The 14,853-nt window shown below is 31.2% G+C and overlaps 1 protein-coding gene across 1 annotated transcript in view; it reads left to right on the top strand.

Moving 5' to 3' along the window:
• Nucleotides 1-3,008: 3,008 nt before the first annotated feature.
• LOC108687617 (ribonuclease 3) overlaps nucleotides 3,009-14,853 on the top strand; it is a 29,342-nt gene continuing 17,497 nt past the window's right edge. Inside the window, exons 1-9 of the mRNA XM_018193482.1 lie at nucleotides 3,009-4,068; nucleotides 5,607-5,850; nucleotides 5,913-6,107; nucleotides 6,187-6,544; nucleotides 6,624-7,044; nucleotides 7,440-8,391; nucleotides 8,458-8,667; nucleotides 8,737-9,059; nucleotides 9,239-9,384. Coding sequence (XP_018048971.1) covers nucleotides 3,128-4,068; nucleotides 5,607-5,850; nucleotides 5,913-6,107; nucleotides 6,187-6,544; nucleotides 6,624-7,044; nucleotides 7,440-8,391; nucleotides 8,458-8,667; nucleotides 8,737-9,059; nucleotides 9,239-9,384 — 3,790 coding nt within the window. The 5' untranslated portion in view covers nucleotides 3,009-3,127. The remainder of the gene's footprint in view (nucleotides 4,069-5,606; nucleotides 5,851-5,912; nucleotides 6,108-6,186; nucleotides 6,545-6,623; nucleotides 7,045-7,439; nucleotides 8,392-8,457; nucleotides 8,668-8,736; nucleotides 9,060-9,238; nucleotides 9,385-14,853) is intronic.

The raw sequence follows: 14,853 nt of genomic DNA, 5'->3' as shown, positions 1-14,853 counted from the left end.
ATCAACAGATGGCGAAGAAATCATTGAAAATTTTATACTTTAAAACAGGATATATACATACAGGATATATTAACTATTCGATATCTGCAATTTACGATTATTGTACGAATTTGTTTTAATACAAATATTTAATACAATTTGTCTATGTCTTATACATATGATAGCAATAATATTATTTTAGTTGGTAAAGGCTATGTAGTAAAGCACAATGGAAAAGTTTATCGAGCATATAAAAAATGTATCTTTAACGATCAAATTTTTCACAGTACAAAATATATATCAGAAAGCTCAACGAACAGACGATACAATAATTCAGTTAAATTCTGGAGAATACGGACAAATATTGGAAATCCTTTTAATAGAAAACAAAAGTCATTTTAAATTAGCAAAGATTGTAATATATTCTAATAGGCCTTTCGAAGTTTTATAGAAAACAAGTAACAATATAACAAGTAACTAATATTCAAAATTGTATAAATAAAAATGTCTTTAAATTAAAAGTAAAAAATAAATACAAAAACAACAGTTAATAATATACATCAAACTATTATCAGTGTATAAATATTATCACTCTATAATGAACTATTATCAGTAATTAAAAAATTTGTATATTTGGTATTTACAAGTAATAACTGGTAATAATCAAAAGTAAAAGTTAAATACAAAAACAACAGTCAATCAAGGTTTAAACAAGCAAACCGATATCGAATCTCTATCCAACAGTTATCTTCCTATACTCCAATCGCTTTCTCCTCCTTATACATCCCTTTTTTTCACTTTTCTCTATCACAGGTTTCATTTATTTGTCTCGCATGGCATCACATTAGAGATGTCTTTGGTAAGGAGATGAGTTTCATCAGGATATTTATCTTATCTTTCCAGAGTTAAATATTAATTGGCGCACTGTCTAACAACAGGTACTTTTTATTAGTTATATTTGTTATGTTTTTTACTAGTAATAATTATTTTTAACTTATTTTTGTATTTAACTTTTACTTCTATTTTAAAAACGTTTTTATTTATTCAATTTTGAATATCATCCTAATAGCAAAACTTGCGGAGACAGATTTTGAACAGTCTGTTACCAATTTTTGATTGCAGAAAGGTACCAAATTGTATACAAAATTTGTATTGTCTGACATTGTCAGCAAATTGCTGCCAAAAATATAATAAAGCCTGCTAGACATGCTATGCCAGCAGATTGGTAGCAGAAACCGAGCAGTTTTGTATAACCTGATGGCAGATTGAGAGCAGACTCTGCTCAGTTTCTGCCACAATTTGCTGACATTGTTTATCGATAAATCCATAGCCAAATGCGGACACAGATTTTTAATCAAAATCTGATAAAGTTTGCTGCCAATTTGGTTCCAAATTGCTAATATTTTGCTATCAGGACAGTTATTACTTGTTAATACTAGATATACAAATTTAATTAATTTTAATTTTATAATTGTTCCTAGATTTTTGTGTAAAAAATTTTACGTATGTAATAACTATTATATATTTTAGTTTGCGACTTGTATGTTTATAAATTTATCAGTTATGCAGTTTTTCGTTAATTATGTTTATAGATAATAAAAAAAATGGGTTCCTTGTCAGCTCAAGTGCGCTAGTTTTAAACATTACGACTACATCCAAGATATGCCTATTAAGCAGAGTAATGTATATTTATAATTTCAAGTCCTTTCCGAATAATGGAACATCTATTTTTACACAATTTCTATATTGAATAAGGCTCATAATTATACATAACCGAAGGATGCTGAAGATTTCCACTATGAAAATTTTTATATTGTTTTTTTAATTAGTCATTTTCTCTTATACGGATTGTCATGTAATTTAAATGAATAATTAATTTTAAATTATATTTAGCATAACATTGAAAATGACCCAATTAATAAGGTTAAAATGTTTGTTTTAATAAACTTAGTTTTTGTAGTTAATCCAGCATTAAGATCTAGTTTAACTCGTAGCTCTTGTTTTATTTTTAATAATAAGATAATAATAATATATTATTATTATACTATATTATTATTTATACAATATTATTTGTACAATAATAAATATAATTATATAACACTATATTAGAGTAATATATTTTATATTATTAAAGAAGGCATGTAAATAACAGGTTAGGCTTGCTGCGTTCCTTCGCTCATAGGCTGTAGTCAAAGTCTCGCTACAAACGCTTTGAAGCATTTGATGAAATTAGAAGAAAGAATTTTATAAATTGATCAATTAAAAAATGTTCAAAGTATTTGCAGCAAAGTATTTGCGTTGACCGTATCCATATTGCGTTAACCTCCAACCAACTAGTTGAGCATTCCTCTGTTCGACTGTAACAAGGAAATACTCGACTATAATTGGTTGGTTCTTACATTCTGATCCAGATTAAACCAACTTCGGTGGAAACTAGGCCAGTGTTGAATGAGAGGCATAATAAAAGGAACAGAGAATAAGAATTTCATCCTATCAGAAATTGTATATTCCACAATATATGATTTCTGATAGGTTGAAATTCTTGTTTTGTTCCTTTCTCTGTTCTTTTTATTGTGCGGAGCTCCTGAGTGAAGCTTCGCTCGAATCAACGGAGTGGGGGGGGGGAGGGTCTTCGTCAGCGAAGCTTCGCTGCATGAAATGGCACATTAAGCGTTGTTGCGTTGGCGTGTTCTGTGTGCAGGAGTTATGATTTATTGCAGTTACGAATGTGGTTAAATGATATAATTAATAATGGATATAGTTAACAAGCATGAAATAGTTACGAACGAAGAAATAAAAAGTGTTAAGTAATGCATTATTTTGTACCAAAAGGAATTAGTAGAATAATACATCTTATATGTGAAAGAGAACTGAAAAAATAATCTGAAGTTAAAGGTTATTGAGAGCATGAAGAAAATGATTCATAAGATAAAGAAGCAATTATAATGTATTAAAGTTTTAATGTTTAATTGAATACACTTAATTTATAATTTAAAAAAGAAGTATTGTCCCAATAGGTATAAAATAAAGGATAGAAAAAGTTCTAGTAAATTTTTACTATTCTGATTATCAGAATAACATGCTATACATATTGAGCTTTGCATCTTTTCTTAAAAATTACTTTCAAGGGAAATAATTTCGCATAAAAATGACAGATCCCTCAATGATGAATATGGATCAGACATATTGTTGGAATACCGAGATGTTTCAACAGAACACACAATATTATCCAACTCCTCAGATATCAAATTTTTCTGATTATTCTCAACCTCCCAATTATAATTCGTCATATTCCTACAGCGTACCTCCTCCAAATACTTCTTTTGATGTATCAAATATTCCTTCTTCAACTATATCAAATAATATTCCCCCTGATGTTCCCCCTTTGACAAATTCAATGTATTATGCACCTAATACCTATCAAAATGAAACCAATTTCTCCAATAATATCCCTTATCAGAACCAAATGAATTCACAGTGTGGCGATCAGTATTATGGCAGAATGGATTCTGCACAAGAATATATGAATGAAAATTATGCCAACTGGAATACAAAATCTGAAAATGTATACAATGATAATACTGGTAATGAATGGTACTCTAACAACTCTTCCACGAGTTGGACAACATATGCATCTACTTCATGGTATGATACAAGTACAACAAAGTATAATGACAAAGAGAGATTACATCTGACGCAAACATATGAAGCATCACAAAGAATGGAAGAATGGAGGTATAATAACAGGGAAATGTCCAAACATGCAATTAATAAACAGAAATCTAAAAGTCCACATAGTACACATGAAAAAGTATACAAATCACAATATGAAGATTACAGAGACAAATATCGTCATCATAATAGGGAAATATCTAATTTGCGAGACTCTTCACATGATAGCAAGCATTTTGAAAAATCTAAACAACATGGAAATCATACATCTTGCTCAGAAGAATCATACATAAGCAATAGAAATAGGAAAAGATCAAAATCACGAGAGTCTCATTTAACCAAGGACATTATACCAACTAATAACAGTAAACGAACAAAAGGTCTTACTGAGAGAGAGATATTGTTAGAGAAATATAGGTAAGACTTTTGTATATATTCTTACATATTATAAAACTGATTTTTCTAGAAAAAAGAAATCGATTACTGTTGATTTTCTATACAATCCTACATGCTTTCTACATGCAAGAGTTATAGATTTATTACTTTTACTCACATTAACAAGAAGAGATATCATTTATAAATAAATAAAAACTTAACCTACTCATCCATATTTTTAACTTATTTTCTCTATATATCTACTTTAATTAATTAAACTAGCTACTTAACCTAGCTATTGCTAAGTCTGTATTCTAAGTCTATCACTGTCACAAAAAGTCAAATCTATACAAACATTCTCTTTTAACTTATATATCACAATTTTGCTTCTTATAAACTTTCTTAATGCTTATTATTTAATCACTACTCATTTTTTCTCCTTCATAATACTTGTTCTATGTATCTATATATCTAAAGCCAATTCTATAATGTGCGCTTTGTTTCCTGTTTCTTGCTTTTTTCCTTTTGCTTCTTTTCTCTTTACAACCGTTTTATCGACAATTGTATTTCTTGCTATGTTTCCTGTTTCTTCCGAAGTTTGTTAACGTTTATCTCAGGCGACATAAAATAAAAAACTGGATAAGAAGCAAAAAAGCTTTTTCTTTTCTCCTTCATTCTCTTTGTTTCCTTATCTATTTCTTTTTTTTTATTTCTTTAGAATCTTGCTTTTAATTGTATTCAATTCTTCATTCTAAAGCCTACTTCACATCATCTTTGCCCAATTTTATGAACCTGCTTGTCTTCTCATACTTGTTCATACAATCTATTTTCATACCGCAAAATATATCTCCAATGCTTTTTTTTTAGTCAAAATTTATTTGCTTCTTCCATATTCCTTGTAAAAACTATACATAATGTGTCTAAAAAATTTAAATAAACATTTTTTTTAATTTAAACAAAAGTTATTAGAGATGGCTCGATAACATGAAACATAAATAAAAAGTATACAGCCACATACGCAAGATGTTTTTCGCACAAGTCATATATTTAAAATTTTACATGTAAATGTTTCGGTCGTGATCATAATTAATACAATAAAGAAAATGTCAGATGTAAATAAAAAAATTTTCAATTCGATAGTAAGCTATGTACAAAATTTGTGTAATTATGTACATAGCAGTCTTACTATCAGATTGAAAATTTTTCCATCCAAGCTAATTTTCTTTATACCAAATAACATCGCATTATAACGCATAATAACATCACATTATATTTGATAGTTGTGAAAACATGGAATCTGATAATCCTGTGTTTAACATACAATTATCAAGAAATAAATTTGAATCTTATTGTCAAAAAGATTAAGAAAACAGGATTAATTTTCGGATTTTTGTATTTCAACATCTTAATACGCAATTTTATTATTTAATATCTCACATTTTCTTTATGGTACTGATGATGGTCACGACTTGATCGAAACGTTTACATGTAAAATTCTAAATATATGATTTGTGCGAAAAACATCTTGCGTATGTGGCTGTATACTCCTTCTTATTTATGTTTTATTTTTTTTACATTAGGCGTAATTATTGTGCAACAAGTAAGGATATAAAGCGAAAACTAAATGAATTATCAGTATTGGGATCTAAAGGTTTACTTGAAAGTGAAAAAAAGATTTGGACACGCACATCGCCAGCAGATTTGTATTATGTTAGGGATGAAAATAATTCAAAAATAGTGAAAAGTACTTTGAAACTACAAGAATTATGTATAACATTTAAGAAAGTGTTAATAGACAGAGCAGCTGCAGCTAGAGAATTGCAGGTATATTTATTTCCATAATTATATAAAAAAATTATATAACTATAATATGTTATCTTACTTAGCCTCCTTATGAACCACCTCCAAGAAAAACAAGAGCACGTCTTTGTCGTCATAAATCTGAAGCTTGCAGTAGCAGCTCTTCCTCCGATAGCGACAATTCTATGGATGAAGATGACAGAACAATGGAAGAATTAATGGCAAAGAAACAGCATCCACAAAGATTGCATCCTGAAATGTGGTTTAATGATCCTGGCGAAGTAATATCGAGAAATGTTTTATATGTTTTTTACATTAGCCTTAACATTTCAAAATATAGTGTTTTTTTTTAAATTATAGATGAATGATGGTCCATTATGTAGATGTAGTGCAAAATCGAGACGTTCAGGAATACGACATGGGATTTATGCTGGAGAAGGTGCGATAAACAAGTGTGATTTAAATACGAACAATGCAGATAAATTATATCATTATAGAATAACTATTAGTCCACCGACAAATTTTCTTACAAAGACACCGACGATTATTAAACATGACGAACATGAATTTATATTTGAAGGCTTCTCCATGCTTTCTCATTTCCCATTGGTTAAGTTACCTACATGCAAAGTTATAAGATTTAATATTGAATATACAATTCTATATATAGAGGAGAAATTGCCGGAAAATTTTACAATACAGGAACTAGATTTCTTTCGTAAGTAGTTTGTTCTATTACATAAAAAATATTTCTTTTATGTTAGCTAACTTAACCAAAATATTTTAAATTTTTACAGAGATATATTTATTTAAAGAGATTTTGGAACTCGTTGATTTTGATTTACATGCAGCACAGGACAAATCTGGCTGCGGACAGTTTCATTTTATGCCAAGATTTGTACGTGACTTGACTGACAATGGTCAAGAGATTCTATCAATGAACGAAGTTCTGAATTATTTGATAAAGAGTAGTACTCTCTTAATAAATCCAGACAATCTATCAAGATTAGTGGCGATGCCACAATATAAATGGCAAGATTTTGCTGATGAAGTAAAGGGAATGGTTGTGACTTATCCAGGAAAGAAACCGTGCAGCGTTCGCGTTGATCAGTTGGATAGAAATCAAGAAGAATTATGCAATAAGACACTGCTTGCTTATCCCGAGATAGTTCATTTTGGTATCCGTCCACCACAACTTAGTTACGCAGGAAATGCAGAGTAAGTTATCTTAGGATAAGCTAGTACAATTTTAAATCAAATAAGATTAGAATCCAATTTTCAAGATTTGGTTTATTCTTGTTTGGTACTTTTTAGTAGTTTTTATACAATGAAATTTTTGCATCAATATATTTCGATTTTCGATTAATTTAAAGTTATGTATTTCTGATTATATGCAGTACATAACTTTATTTTAATATCATTATGTGCTATAGTACTATAGAGTAATTATTACATTTTTTACCTGAAATAATTATTAAATTTTTTAGAAGTGATCAAATTTAATGAGTGCATAAGGAACCTTTTTTTCAATTTTTTGCAAGTTACATTTTTCTTAATACATATAGCTTGTCTTTTAAATATAGTTCTATATCTATGAATATGCTTTTTATCAGTTACCAAAAAGCCTGGAGAGATTACGTGAAATTTCGACATCTACTCGCAAACATGTCGAAACCATCCTTCGAAGATAAGAGAAAATTAGAAGCAAAGGAAAATAAGTTGCAAGAGTTACGTACTCAGAGCAAAATGAAGCGCGATGTCACGGTCGATGTCAGCTCCGAAGGATTTTACAGAACTGGCATTATGTGCGACATTGTACAACATGCGATGTTAATACCAGTACTAGTCTGCCATTTGAGATTCCATAAATCTCTGGATAATCTAGAACGCACATTAGGGTACGAATTCAAGAACAGGTATCTACTCCAGCTAGCTCTCACACATCCCAGCTACCGCGAGAATTTTGGCACAAATCCGGATCACGCGCGGAATTCCTTAACGAATTGCGGCATAAGACAGCCCGAGTATGGCGACCGTAGGATCCATTATATGAACACGCGTAAGCGCGGTATCAACACTCTGATAAACATAATGTCCAGATTCGGCGCGAAAACGGAAACAGAATCATCGATAGCGCATAATGAACGGCTAGAATTTCTTGGTGATGCGGTTGTCGAGTTCCTTACTTCTATTCACCTCTTCCACATGTTTCCGGATTTGGAGGAGGGCGGTTTAGCTACTTACAGAGCAGCAATTGTGCAAAATCAGCATCTCGCCGTATTGGCGAAGAAATTGAATTTAGAAGAGTATATGCTTTATGCTCATGGTAGCGATCTCTGTCACGACTTGGAGCTAAGACATGCAATGGCGAATTGCTTCGAGGCGTTGATGGGTTCACTATTTCTTGACGGAGGAATAGAAGTGGCTGATCGGGTTTTTGGGGAGACGCTTTTTAAAGGTGAAGAGGATCTTGCCAAAGTTTGGGTCAATTATCCACGACATCCTCTTCAAGAACAGGAACCGACAGGAGATAGACAATGGATTTCCAGCTTTGAACTATTACAGGTATTAATCAGCATTTGAACAAACTTTCAACTATGAAATCACTTTTTCTTTATCTTATGTTATCAGAAATTAACCAAGTTCGAGGAATCAATTGGAATAGAATTCACTCATATTCGTCTTCTTGCTAGAGCGTTCACAGATCGTAGTATAGGATATACTAATTTAACATTAGGATCTAATCAACGATTAGAGTTCCTAGGAGACACTGTGTTGCAGCTTATCGTTTCTGAATACTTATATAAGTACTTTCCAGAACATCATGAGGGACATTTATCGGTAAGCATTATTCGTAAATTTTTTTTTTTTTTTTTTTTTTCCATTAAATTTATAATCATTTTGTTGCAGTTATTACGAAGCTCTCTCGTAAATAATAAAACGCAAGCAGTCGTTTGTGACGACCTCGGTATGACTCAGTATGCGCTTTATGGGAATCCAAAAGCTGAATTGAAAACAAAAGACAGAGCAGATTTATTAGAAGCTTTTCTTGGCGCACTTTATGTCGATAAGGGTTTAAAATATTGTCACGTATTTTGTGATGTATGCTTCTTCCCACGTTTACAAGATTTTATTATGAATCAAGACTGGAATGATCCAAAGAGCAAATTACAACAATGTTGTTTAACTTTAAGAACTATGGATGGTGGTGAACCAGATATTCCCGTGTACAAGTAAGTTTTTATTTTTTTGCCTATGAAAAGACCTCTGTAAAATTACATATATGTATATAGTATTTATATAGTATTTATTTTTGTAAATGTCTAAACTTTTTTCCTAGAAATATAAGAAACAAATGATGCAAAAAATTTATTTTTATACGGCATTCTTATATGGCTTGCTTTTTCTTTAGAGTCATCGAGTGTAAAGGACCAACTAATACAAGGGTTTATACAGTCGCTGTATATTTCCAAGGAAAACGTTTAGCTACGGCTTCAGGACATAGTATTCAAGAAGCGGAAATGAATTCTGCCAAAGAAGCTTTAGAAAAATCACAAGGTATTACATACAAATAAAAATAATAATCATATAGAATCGAAAATAATCAATAATCTACACACACACACACACGCGCGCGCACGCACGCATCCACAAATGTAGAATCAAAATTAAATTCTTCATTGTTCTTTTTCATGCAATTCATGTTCTTTTTCATGTTCTTTTTCTTTTTAATATTTTAAATATGTACACTCACTGGCAGAAAAACGGATCATTGAATTTTAGCATAAATTTTTAATATTTTCAAATAACGATAACTCAATGAAAAATCATCGTATCGAGATGAACCACAGCTCAAATTAAAATTTAAACATTCCTCTTGATGATCATGGAGATCAAATGTGAATTACACAAAATGTAATACTAAATGATATTAAAAGCGGATATTGAAAAATAATTTAAAAATTTTTTTCTTTTAACTATTGCACTACTCAGAGAAATCGGCTGCAGGGCACAAAAGTATATGAGTCTTTAAGAGGATGCTGAAGCGATGGTCGAACTTGATCGATGTCAATAAAACATATTTTTAATTCCAAATAAAATATTACATGCATCGAGAAAACGTTACATACATTAATTAAAACATTACATACAATCACCGATTAAAAGATTGCAACAGTTTTTTTTTCTATGGTTATCAGAATGTAACCTATTCACCGAGCTGGCCCTTATTTATGGATCCATAAGAATAAGATCCAAGTAAGAATCAATCACTCAATGAATACACTGCATTTCAAAACCCATTAAAAAAAATTGTTGCTTTTAGTAGTGAGTGTACATTAAGTAAATCAATAAGTAAAATGTTAGGTACATTTCTTGCTCTGCTATATCCTATATATCACATGAATGTGATGTTATAAACACTTAAATCATGCTTCTTAACATGATAGAAATACAAGAATATTTTCTTGCGCATCCCAAGATCCAGCCAATGAGAATTGCAGTTTGATTTAGAGATCCTAAAAGTAGAGATCGGCCAAAGCCTGACATGATGTTATGATACCGGAAATCACATCATGATCTTGGAAATATGTGCCAATATATCAACGCCAATTTCGATGAGAATCTTAACAAACTGGTGTCACTCCTCTTTCATATTCGCTTCTCTCACTCTCACATCCGATTTTACAACATGGCAAAGTCAATTAAGTCTGCATTGGCCAAGTTCTACTTTTAGAATTCCTAGACTGTGTCATCACTAAGCGGCAAATTTGAATTATCTAATAATATTAGCATAATAACATTAATGAATTATGCGCAATTTGATATTAAAATTATGGAAAAGTGCAGAGATGTAAGTTAATTTTTGTTGTTATTTACAAATAGATAATACGAAATTTTGAGTATTTATATTAAAAAATATTAAAGGACAAAATTTTCAACACACAGTAATATTTTTAAATCAATCAGTATTTTAAAGAGTTTTCATGTAAATGTGTAAAAAATAAAATGCTTTGCACATACGATTATATAATGTATTAATGTATTAATTTATTAAATATAAAAATTGTTAAGGGACAGTTTATGTTTAATAATAGAGGAAAATTTTGAGAAATTTTGAGAGGAAGATTACGTACAAATAAAAAAATATGAAACATTATCAAATATCAGACTCACTATATCAAATAACAGGCTGTCAAATAACCACAACTATGATCTCGCAATAATGTCAAGTAATCACGCTTGTGACAGCAAGCAATCATCGGCTGCGTTCGAAAACGTCGCGCCTCGAATTCAAAACGATGCCTCGGATTCATTATCTGTCCTTATTTAACATTGAGTGCCTTCCGAGTTACGCATGAAGCATCATTTGTCTTTATTATTCATCAAATAATAAAGAAGGATAAAATGATATCATGCGCTTTATGCGTAACCTAGAACGCACCCATTTAATGTGCAGCTATTATATCGAAGCGAAGCGCTCCGAAAAGATCAAATTTGCACGAATGTAACGTCATCAAGCCGATGCGCAATAGAGTCACAGTATATATAGTAGCGCAATTCTCCTGATTTTGTTGTCCAAAATGAAGTGCGCATGCACGAAGTAAGTAAGTTGCCCAGTAATGCCATCTAAACTTCTATCTCATTTCTTTCTTTTTCCGTTTTCTCTTTCAGGGCCATTTAAATGTTCGAAAAGCTGAAATACGGAGAGAAAGAAATAGAAGAAAAGAAAATCATGATTAGTTTAATTAGTTTAATTTAGTTTATTGCGAAGCTTTATGAGAAAGACTATATGTTAACAGAGTAATAGACATAAAATATGATACAATAGACTATAGTAGACATAACAAAAAATAAAATACAATACTATAATCATTAGCGGGCAAATGTTTAGGCATCAGCAAAATTGCTGTTATAAAGCCCATCAGCAACAAAACCGAAAATAAGATAACAATACAATGAGAGATGAACCATTAATTGAAATCATACACACACACACACATACACACACACCATAAACAATTTCAGTCTCGCTTAAATACTGAGTGATACGTATAATACGCTGGATTGCTTTCGTTTTAGTTAGAAATCTGCGTTCTATGTGGTGCAATTCTAATAATTTACTACAACGCAAGCGATCTAGCAGGAAAATAAGCATCGTATGCTGCAGTTGTTAATTAAAATATTTTTGTAGTATAATATTTATATCATACAACATTTATATAATTTTATATTTTCTTATTTTTGTATTTTTTTTATTTTGCAATACATTACAATTATAAATCTATTTCTTTTAGTTTTATTACATTTAGATTTTGTGTGTGTGTGTGTGTGTGTGTGTGTGTGTGTGTGTGTGTGTGTGTGTGTGTGTACAAACGATCTAGAGAGAGAAGGGGAGGAGAGACAGAGAGAGAGAGAGAGAGAGAGAGAGAGAGAGAGCGGAAAAATAAAGAGCAACTGAGAAAGAAATTCAGATGACGCTACTAGGGAACTTATTTCGCGCGTGCGCACTCCATTTTGGGAAACACTAACATTAAAGGTGACAAAGAGTTGCGTTACTGTATATACTGTGGTAGAGTTCTAAATTCGTCCATGGGATGAGAATATTCTATTTCTACTATGCTTCTCAAGCCATTTCTTTTTTAAGCTTCAAAATCATAATTTAAAGATCTTATGTGATATTCTTATAAATTATAAATTATTCAAATATGAGAAAGTATTTTTTGGCCTGTATAGTCAAAGCTTAAGGTAGCGCTTAAGATCGTCTTGGTCAAAACTATTCAATTAAGATCATCTTGAGATCATAATAATTCATAATCACGAAATGATCTTCGAGATGATCTTCGAGAAGAAGTTCTTCCTTAAGACTTCTGACTCAGTCAAGAATTCTGCGTTGATGATGGCGACACAAAATCAGACGGCGGTCTGACGAAATCGGTAGTCACATACTTAAACGCGAGCTCATGTCCGTGTGCTCGCCTGCGGCGCGCCGTGAGTGAACGAGACAGCGAGCTCCTTCTCATACTAGTCACTTGTTTCAAGCTCGAAAAAGCTTTCTCGGCAATCTCGGCCGCTGGTCCTAGGCATTAATAAAGAACGGGGGAAGCGTTCTAGATAACGTGTAAGTTTTAATAAATTGTTGTATACTCTTCCTATTAATCCAGAGAGAATAGAATAGAATTTATTACTTCAGCATTTACATAGCCAAGAAGGGGACTTAATTTACATGAATTTCTTATCCACACTGCTAGTACCTAACTCTAAAAAACAAATAAAAGATTTTCTTAATATTCTCATTTTCATTTCTTTGAATATATATTCTTCATAATATATATTCTTCTATCTTATAATATTTATTACATATCACTCTAATCAAAATTTATAGACCGTAATTGGTATTTAAGAGTAAAAAATTATTTCCAAAAATTTAGTCAGCGATGGTATGAAATATTTTTAAAAAAAGATAAAGATTGTAAGTAGAGATAAAAAAATCCTTTTCTTTGTTGACAATTCAACTATTAAATTAGTTTCATCTTTTTGAATAGAATAAATCGATGTATAATTATATTATTTAATACCACCTATTTTTTTCACTACCTACATCACAGCCTGATCATTGCATATATACTATACTATACAATATACTATACTACAGTATACGATACACACGACTACAATAGTATGATCCCTAGCTACAGCTATATATAAATATGTCACAATACAATATATATTCCTAATATTATGTCACATCTTTTCTAATCGTGTCTCGCGCATTTCTAGATGCAAATTTGTTCTTCTGCTTAAATATATTACTCCATGTCCTTTACCTCGCTGTCTTTTCCTCCGTTTTCCCTTTTCTGATCTCTTTTTTTCTTTCTCTCTCTAATTTACCTAAAACTTTACATTTAATTGAATCTAATTCTTCGCTGCAAAATTTCTTCCATATTTCCTCCTTATTCTTTCCTAGTTCCCTAACCAACTACATACTTTTGGGCATTCCTCCACATAGTGTTCCATATAGTCTATCCCTATTCCGCAAAATACGCATTCTCTATATTCCCTATCTAGCCAATATTTATTTTCTTCCTCCATATTCCCGCATTTAAACCTAACTAACCCTCGCACTCCTATCTTACATATGTTTTCCTTCTTTAAATAATTAGGACATTTCCCCGTATCAAACTCTTTATTTTTCATTGCAGTTCTCATCCTACTATCTTCCTTGTCTTTGCTCCTCCCTTTCCTTCCTAATTATTTCCTCCTCTAACCTCCCTTCATTTCCATCGTCCCCTAATTCCCTAGCATTTATTCCCCATCCATTCCTATTATAAAACCTTTTTCTCTCTTCACTATACATCCTTCCATTTATCCTTTTTTTTTTCCAACAATACCGAAGACTGTTCTCTCTTTTTTTCTTTAATCTCCTCTCGTATCTCATGGCTCTTATTCTCCAACCTACCCTTAATTTATCCGTAGCTGATTCCCTCATTATCACATATCTCGTAGTGCAGAACTTTATATTGAATATCCCACCTCACATGATCTAATATAATTTTCTCCAGACTTCCTCTTTCTTCCTAGATCTCTACTTCATACTCCATAACACTTTGTACTAGGTATTTAAAGTATCTATCTCCTATAAAATCGTTTCTGTATAATCTCTCTCCTAAACTTCATACCTTCATACCTTTTTGGCTGCTGCCTTCTCTTTCCTGCTCATTATATAATCTTCTTTCTATTATATGATCTTCATAATCATCTTTTCTATTAAAAGTAAAGCCTAAGTACTTAAAACATTGTACCTCCTCAATCTCTCTACCCCTATTTCTATGCTTCCTTCTTTTCTTTCTTATGCTTATCAAATATTATCTTTGTTTTTTCGGCGCACAGTTCTATTTTCCTATTTTTACTATTTATACTTTCCTATTTTTTTTAAATCTCTTTAGTGTATCCATCATATCTATTAGCGCAACTCTTTTTCGCTAACAGCACTATATCATCCGTGTATGCTAAGTTCCATATGCTTAT

This window comes from Atta colombica, unplaced genomic scaffold (genome assembly GCF_001594045.1).
Source record: "Atta colombica isolate Treedump-2 unplaced genomic scaffold, Acol1.0 scaffold21, whole genome shotgun sequence".
Lineage (NCBI taxonomy): Eukaryota > Metazoa > Arthropoda > Insecta > Hymenoptera > Formicidae > Atta > Atta colombica.
Note: the sequence above shows the minus strand (reverse complement) of the source record. Positions and strands in the feature narration are given on the sequence as shown.